General features: G+C 40.4%; 2 protein-coding genes across 2 annotated transcripts; one reads left to right on the forward strand and one right to left on the reverse strand.

The window, feature by feature from the left end:
• The first annotated feature begins 434 nt into the window (after positions 1-434).
• LOC131890113 (tyrosine aminotransferase-like) lies at positions 435-2,993 on the forward strand. The gene has a single exon (XM_059239393.1). The coding sequence runs from the start codon at positions 1,366-1,368 to the stop codon at positions 2,833-2,835; it is 1,470 nt and encodes a 489-aa protein (XP_059095376.1). The 5' UTR covers positions 435-1,365; the 3' UTR covers positions 2,836-2,993.
• LOC131890115 (uncharacterized protein YbiU-like) lies at positions 2,936-8,168 on the reverse strand. The gene is made up of 4 exons (XM_059239394.1): positions 7,734-8,168; positions 7,436-7,650; positions 7,004-7,375; positions 2,936-3,256 (listed from the first exon to the last, which is right to left on the reverse strand). The coding sequence occupies exons 1-4, from the start codon at positions 8,091-8,093 to the stop codon at positions 3,028-3,030; spliced, it is 1,176 nt and encodes a 391-aa protein (XP_059095377.1). The 5' UTR covers positions 8,094-8,168; the 3' UTR covers positions 2,936-3,027.
• Between the last annotated feature and the right edge of the window lie 790 nt (positions 8,169-8,958).

An 8,958-nucleotide genomic window follows, 5' to 3' on the forward strand; every position in this document is an offset into this window, starting at 1 on the left:
CACCCTCCGCTCCAGTCTTTCGAGTCATGTTGTCATCAACAAATTTATTCTCTTTGTAGTTCCATTTTCATTCGAGTGAGCTTGAAAAAGTGGTAACAGTGGCATGATCCATGATACTTTCAATCATGTGATAAGTGAATGTTGAACGAGCACGTGATGAAAGCATTCAAACCCCCGTTCTTTCACTCTTTCGGCCAAAGAACGGTGATGGGGTGTGTCTTGTATCATACGGTGGTAATATTACCTTTCAATGTGTGTTGGTTGTCTGTTATTGAGGGTTGACATTTCCCTTGTTCGCTCTTGTCTTACAATGCCTCGGAACTGTACTTGAATTAACCGTGATTTTTTCCAATGCTCTTTAGCTGTAAACTGACAATCCAACTCTTTTGTCAAATGTAAACGTTTTTAATGATGAATACACCTAAACAGAGCAAGTTTTCTAGACGGGTAGTAGAAAAATATGCGTTTGCAGGTCGAGTTTTCATTTAACGTTTTCGTTTGATCTGAACTGAAAAGTCAAGCGGAATTTGAGATGGTTTGCACGTGAATGTCAATTGTTCTATCAAAATGACGCAGAACGATCCGGAATGCAATCCTCGATCATGGATGGAAGTCGGCATGGAATCGCCAAGTGCGCAACATCCCTTTTTTAGCATAAGTGTGGACTCTTGGTTCGATCTTCTGAACAGAGGTTGAGCGGGGGCTTGTCCGGACCTCTCAACATACTTTCGTGCTTAGTGATATCTCGGTGGTTTGATAACCTGGTTCTCTTCAAACCAGTTCTTGGCCGAGGTTTTAATGTCATGTCCCCACTCTCTGTGTCTCCATCTAGAACAATACAATCAACCATTTCTGAGGACAATTATCAGTCGATCTTTAACTCCGCGAGTTCGAGCCCCCAAAATCCGAGACGCTGACAACCGTCGTCGTCGATTGAACCTGGATCGGGGGATTGGTACAATTTTGCGATGTTCTCTAGAGCCGGTTTTCTTCTGGTTTAGTACAGATCTTTCTGGTGGGCCTCCAATATCGCGAGAACAACGTACGTACCTATGTACGTAGTAGTAGGTTCTTGGATGGAAAACCGGCCCCCAGAACCATCCAATGAGCGCTCCGTCCGAGAAGTCGTGCCTCCAAATCAACCAATGAGAGGGTCGGGATCTGAAGGCTCGTCTGGAGACGGCCGGATGAAACGGGTATGAAAGGAACCGTTCTCGGGTTTGGAGACATCATTCCTATCACAGCATCCCAAGTGAAAACAGGCAATTCAGCAATCTTGCTCTTTATAACTTCACCACTCGACTTAAATATCACCACACGCTTCAAGCTTTTGACTTTAAAACAGAGTGAACGAAAACAAACACCATGAAAGACTTGAACAAGAACCTTTCCAACGCCAAGTCGTCGTCATCGACGACCACTGGATGGAAAGTAGGTTCCTCAACCATGGCTAAGACTACCTTCAACCCAATCAGAAATATCTTGGAGACCATGGACTTGGCTCCCAATCCCAAAAAAGAAATGATTTCTTTGAGCATCGGCGATCCGACTGTCTTCGGCAACCTCAAGCCTAGCCAAGTCATCATTGATGCCGTTTCCGCTTCCGTTCAATCGGGAAAGAACAATGGTTACGGACCTTCCACTGGTTTTGTGCCGGCCAGGAAAGCTGTGGCTGAGCACGTGTCCGTCCCTGGAGCGGAAATCGACGAAAACGACGTGATTCTTTGCTCTGGATGCTCTTGCGCTTTGGATCTCTGCATTTCTGCATTGGCCAATCCTGGACAAAACATCATGGTTCCTCGTCCAGGATTTCCTCTCTACACCACTCTCGCCAAAGGCTTGGGGATCGAGACCAAGGAGTACGATCTCATCCCAGAGCAAAACTGGGAGGTCGACTTGACCCATATGGAGTCGCAAATCGATCAGAATACCGTGGCCATCCTGGTTAACAATCCATCCAACCCTTGCGGATCCGTTTTCAACAAAGACCACCTCAAGAAGATTTTGGCCATCGCTGAAAGACACTACTTGCCCATCATTGCCGATGAGATCTACGATTACTTTGTCTTCCCCGGTCAAGAGTATATTCCCATTGCTAGTTTAACCTCTTCAGTCCCCGTGCTCAGCTGTGGAGGTTTGACCAAGCGATTCCTGGTTCCCGGATGGAGAATGGGATGGATCACCATTCACGACCGCAACAGCGTCTTTGCTGCCGAGGTCAGGAAGGGTCTCCAATGTCTCAGTCAAAGGATCATCGGATCCAACACGATTGTTCAAGGAGCTCTGCCCACTATCTTGAAGAACACTCCCAAGGCGTTCTTCGATGACACCATTGATGTCATTCAAAAGAACGCCGAGCTCGCATTCTCCAAACTATCAACCATCCCTGGATTGAAGCCCGTCATGCCATCCGGAGCCATGTACATGATGGTGGGCATTGATCGCAGTATCTTCCCTGAATTCGAGAACGATCTCGAGATTGTGGAGACCATGGTGAAGGAACAGTCCGTGTTTTGCTTGCCAGGCAAATGCTTCAACATCAAGGATTATGTCAGAATCGTGCTTACCGTTCCCGGAGAGAGCATGATCGAGGCTTGTGATCGAATTGCCGAATTCTGCCACAAGCACGCCAAATACTCTTCATCCATTCCCAAGGGACTCATGGCCATGTCAGAAGGATCCTCCACGGCATCCGACATGTCATCCTCTTCAGCTTCCAACTCTTCTGATGAGGAGGATCTGCACATGCGTCAAAATCAGCTCTACAGAAAGCCCACGAATATTTCCACATCTGGATTTCTTCGCAAGGAGTCCACAGCAACTCGCTTGGCTTAGTATACTCGCTAGACAATTGAAGACACCCAAATTATCATCATCGTGTATAAATAATTAAATATCCATTATCACTAAATGTAAAGACGAGACACGCCAACAATCCGTGGCTCATGTATGTACCTGAGCACTATTTAATAATAAAAAATTCCAATCCGAAATACGTCTTGCATGCACATCACTTCTCTCTAGCTCTCAAATCCATCCCATCATCATTTTTCCGTCTTCGTTCAAATCCTCCGGAGTGCCTCTGTTTTTGAAATGCAACTCGTGCTGAGGACTCCCTTGGAAATCGGGTGGACCAAGTCCGTTCTTGAACAAGAATCGAGTTCGCTCTAAATATAAACGATTCGTCAGGCAATCCGGTCCACTAGGGATGTACAAAACCGTGTTTGTCTCTGCTCCATTGTGGACGTTTTCCACGCTGAAATACATAGGATAGAGATGGTTACGTTTTGTGTAGTAATGAGGATTTGCTTTGAAGGAAAAGACAATGGATGATGAACCGCTCAAAATTGGTCGCACCAGATCTTGTCTACGGATTGAAAACGTTTCGATTGAAGACTCTTCAAAAAACAACCCGTCAGTAGATATAACTGTTCAAGTTTGTTGTCAAGGCATTACAAAAGAGTCCAACTACTATCATGATATTTTATGACAGAGGTATTATAGACGAACACTATTGATGGAAGTAGCATATAATAAATTACAGGGGTACTCTTGTTAGCCTTCAATGTCGAAGTAGAGTTGGGCACATTTGAGTGACACTCAAGAACATGTTTTACTTGAGTAGATATAACTACTGTATATATATCTTTAAAAGCCGTCTTTTTCATTTGCCAAGAACCATTTCTCAAAAAACAGACGACCACGCAACTTGAATTCTGCGACCTGGCACAGATTCATAAAGCTATCCCAAATTTGAAACGGAATTTGTTAGAATTTGTTTAAGTTTTGCCTTAAAAATCATCACTAGAAGTCATCTTAAATAGAATATTTTTATCGATTAGATTGTTGGACATTTTCTACTTGGCACAGTAAGACCAATTCCTAGGCCATAGGATCATATTGATGGGAGCAAAGTCTCCATTTCCTCAGTCTCCCGTATTGCCGAAAGTTGTGTCCTGAAAATCTGACGAGATTAATTTAGCGCTAAAAGATGGCAAGTCATGAGTCTTGAAAACATTTAGTCAGACATTGTCATTTAGTAACATAATCCACCGAGTTTTGCAGTCTCCTCTGAATGCTTGAGTTTCAAGGCGAAGGTGATATTTTAGAGAGAGTATTTTCGTGATGGTTAAGAGCAAGGGCCGTAAAAATAGGTAATGATTATCGCCAAAAACTTCAGCCATGTTGGTATCTTCAACCAAAAGATATAATGAACACGTTTAAATATGTTATCGGAAGATGGAAAAATTATAATTTGACCAATCACTCTAGTGTTTTGTCCGTTTCACGGGGAAAAAACAAAATTGACGTAGTTGAGGTACCATCATACCCAGGAGCATGTCCCTTGAAAGCGATGGATTACAGTTCCGTTTTCTTAACTTTCTTGAAGTCACTTGTGAAGTTGAGATTTTTAAAAAGTGTTTGTGGTTGTATATAACATATAATAACAATTGAGCCATCTTCAAATTAATCTAATTCGTCAAGAATTAAGAAATTTTCAAACAATTTAGGGCCAATAGAATTAAAGCTATCGTATTTCAATTTTTCATCGCAGTCGGTACTTTTGTTGGAATGTTCCTGTCCTATCATTTTGTTTGGAATTGATAACCGGATTTGAAACAATTTGGCTCAAGATCTTGAACATATAAATGATAATAAGTATTTCTCTTCGCCTTTCAATAGAAACAATCTCAGTATTTGTAGACGCTGCCAGTAGTTAAGATCTTTCATGTGAACGATCTTTCTGGTAAAAGATCTTTGAGCTTGTTCGAGTTTGATTGTCAGTGTCACCGATGATGACGGATGAATAAGAGGTGAGAAATAATCAAGACGGCTCAGAATTAAAGATTTGAATAAGGTTTTCATATGCACCAATTAACGAGTTTTAAATGTGCTTAATACCCACCCAGTTGCACTGGCCATCGAGTGAGTAAGTTTTTCTATGTGAACTTGCGATGAACTTTTCGATGACATCCAGATGCCGAGATCTTTGACGACGAATTTTTTACTTTAAAATTTTAAATATTTTTATATCAAACTATGAATTATGTAATAAATTTCTGGTTTTTACATCGTCGGAAGCAGAGTTTCAATTTTACTCAATAAATATGAATTAATATTTAGCGAATATACTGTAGTCCACTAAATCTGTGTGCTTACTTAAGTTGTACCTTGGATCAAGTTGTCAGCTCGGTCGTGTTGTCCTCTACTATCAATAGATCCTTAATGGCTTCTATTCCACAGCTAATGTTAAAAACTTTTTTGAGAAGGGTATGTATGTCTCAGAATCAAATCTCAAAAGGTTAAATAGTCGGCCTTTTCTTCTTCGTCTTTTGATGTGATATTGTTCATAGAGCATCTTGTATATTAGCCCATGCTCTTCTTTTTACACTTGATGACGTGACAAGACAAACAAGTTATCAGTGGTTATCTTCCAGTCTGATTTTTCTAATATTCGTATACAGAGAATTTCATTCATAAAATGAAAAGCTATTTTCCTTCGTTTTTAAATCTGTAGAAGCTGGACAGGTATTGTCTAGGCACGAAAAAACAACAAATCACTTTTAAAAATTGTGCTTTGCTGCATGCTTAAACCAGTCGGAGTTGATATCACCTTTTTTGTATTTGTAATTTAGTGCTATACACCAAATTAAGATAGAGTAATAATTCAAGGGCATTTTTTATTTTTTTGAAAAGCAGCTTCAAATGCATTTTTGAAAAAGAAGGCAAGATTGGATTGACGGTCACCATCACCTTCTTCGCTTTTAGTGCGATTAGGTCACACACTCAAACTTAAATACTGAAACACTGTTCATAATCGATGGCGTGTTCGACAAATTAAAGCAAAAGCCATTAATACTCAACTTAATGATAGGTTTAAGAAATGAGTTTTCCAAAATAATATGAAGTTCTAAGGGCTAAACCACCGCTCTTTTCTCAAAACCGAATACCAAGTAGCATAGCAAGGCGTCAGCTGTCCTTGAGTTTCATCACTAGGCCCGGACAAAACTTGCAGATAAATATGGTCTTTTTTGAAAGTAAGTTTGTATAAAAGATCACATGAATTTGCACAAAAAACTGCAAATACGCATATCCAAACTGACTCGATCTGGAGGGCTATAAGGGCTACTTTTGCCTCTCATTTCAAGCAATGGGTAGATGAAAAGGATGTTCTGTCATAACATCTTCTTGAAACAGGATATAAACCCATTAAAATTGGGAAGAAAATCCTTACTTTGTTCACGCTGTCGCTTAGGCTGATGAGCTCGACCAACAACTTGTACATTATTCACATTGATAAAAGAAATCTGAGTTCATCAACAGTATATGAATAATGTAAGAGAGAAACTATTAGAGAAATATCTTATTTAAAAAAATAAGTTTCATTACATGCTAGCGAAAAGATTCACCTTGTTTTCATTTAAAAAAAATCTCTTTAGTGTGGCAACGTTGGAGAAATTTGCCAGGCTCTAATCGGGGCTTGTAAAAATGATTTTGTATATTATTTAAGAATATATGATATAAAAAAGAAAAAAAATTGGATTTCTACAGGCAACGGGCCTAAGTCCGTCATGAATTGACCATGTAAGTTGCGCGGCCTGCAAAGATGATTGCATTAACCGAGTTTTGTAAAATCCTCACTCGGAGATTCTGTGATTGCACATTTTTCAAATCCTCACTCGGAGATTCTGTGATTGCACATTTTTCAAAGTTTCGTGAATCTGCATGTAACTTACCGAAGAAGGTATACAGTCGAACGAGTCGAACTTCGATTTAACTAGAGCCAGACTTAACCATATTGTCCGTCAACGGAGAAGAGATCGTTAAATCAAGATTTGCTATGAAGTAAACACAGTAATTGGTAGGGAGCAAAAATATCGTTAAACCGAAGTTCAACTGCACTAATATCCCTGTTGGATAAATCAAAAAATGACATCCTTCCGCTTTTTCTCCGTCGTATATCCTTATTCCTTAATATAGTCCCATCCATGAATCAACATACCTATGGACTAGATCTGGATGCCAAAAGACGGCGTCACCCGGATTCATGGCCGGAATGGAGATCATTTCGTTGAAGAGAACCTCGTGGTATTTTGGATCCAAATAAAATATTTTCGGTTCAGAGTATCCTGGAAACTCATGCTTGGGAACGTCTGGCATCAAGGCCCTGAGCATGATGTACGAGATAGCCTCTTTCAATACAGGTAGGACCCGAAGGGTTCCTGTTCCAGGTTCCGAGGGTGTCAGTGCGGTCCAGCCTTGAAATGTGCGGAAAAACGAACAATGGCGATCCATTGTTGCTTGACCTCGACCATTCACGGTGAATGGATCCTGGTCTTTCCAATCTCCGTTTAAAATGTGATGATAGCTTTGACTAGACAATATTGAGATAGTTAGTTGTGTACTTTTTTTTTAATGAAATGTGGTTTCTTACCGATAAATTGGATCCAACCAACGAGTAATACTTCCACTGTCAATATGGGGATCAAGGTGGAATCGGTCATCGCCAGGTTTCCTCATTCTAAATCTATCCAAATACATTGATGGTTTTGACAGATCCACAGTTCCATCCATGTCTGGATTTCTGTTCCATAAGGATAGCAAGAGCTTCTGAATCTGAACCATATTTGCATGTTGCCGTGCTCTGATCTTGAAAAAGAAACGTCAGTTGAGGGTGAGAGAGTTCGATTACAAAGTTTCGTGACTTTTTAGGTCTTGTTTGTTTTGCATACCTGCGCTTTGGACCAATATATTTCGAAAAAGATGGCTTGGGGGTCATCAGGATCTTCCCCGTTGTCTCTCATGTACTCTTTCAGATCACTCAAAATCTCCTTGGCCGTGGATTGATCCAATAAATTTCTCACAATGATCACACCGCGTTTGTGAACGGAGTTTTTGATGTCTTCGTGGAATTGTTTGGCCTCCAATAAATCCTTGAAATCCACCTCTGGGATAACAGAGTTGCCCCTATCTTTGAGAACCCTCAATTCAGCCTTCAAGGATTGTTCCACTTCTCTGAAGTTGGTCTCGATTTGATCCCGGTTTTGGGTGAGAAATCCTTTTAACTTTTCTAGTTCTTGGCGAGTACACATTTTGATTTGTTGTTACTACTTCGTGAAGGAGGTGATTGACACAGGCGCCAAACAATTGGAATTCCCCAAGGATTTCCGTTGAAACTTCTGAACATTGTTGGTGAGCGTGGGATTCTGCGAAGGACTAATGGATGCATGGACATGGTCATTCAATTCCAAAGGAGAAATTTATTGATTAAAAGAACATGGTTAATATTTAAGGAAGACATTTTTTCAAAGCATTGCCAAACTTGAACTATCGACTTTTTTTGAGCTACTATAAAAACCTTGTCCATATTTCAAGAGATCCTTTATCAGGGAAATAACCAGATGAGTGTAACTGGATGGTGTACAATAACATTTGACTACTAGAAAAGTGTCTAACTCTTTTGAAAGGCTTCAAATTATTTCACTTTGGCTTGCGTTTATCTTGGTCGTTTTTTTCACATAGACAATGTAATCCTCCATTCTGTGCAATTGAAATTTCTATTTATTTATACTAATCTACATGTGACTTTTGATTTACCAACAAGTTTGAATTGACAGACAGCGGCAGTAGCTCTTGAATGTACGGTAGATGTGGAATGCTAACAAAAATTTGTCTAAGTACAGTACTCGTTATACGAAAATTGTGGAGAGGTATAGATAAACTCTGCCAGGGTAGTTTGTTAGCTGGTAACAATAGGGGATGTCAAGTAAAGGAAATTCAAGGAAAAATGTGGCCCCGTCACCCTGATTTTGGGGAGGGAGAACTAAGACACACTCGATCGAGTGATTTCGAGTGAGCTGTGCCACACATCCCAACGAAATGAACATGTTTGGTGTAATTCGGTGAACGCACTATCAAATTGGCTCAACACCATAAAGCTATTTGCCTAGACATGGC

This window comes from Tigriopus californicus, chromosome 11 (assembly GCF_007210705.1).
Source record: "Tigriopus californicus strain San Diego chromosome 11, Tcal_SD_v2.1, whole genome shotgun sequence".
NCBI lineage: Eukaryota > Metazoa > Arthropoda > Copepoda > Harpacticoida > Harpacticidae > Tigriopus > Tigriopus californicus.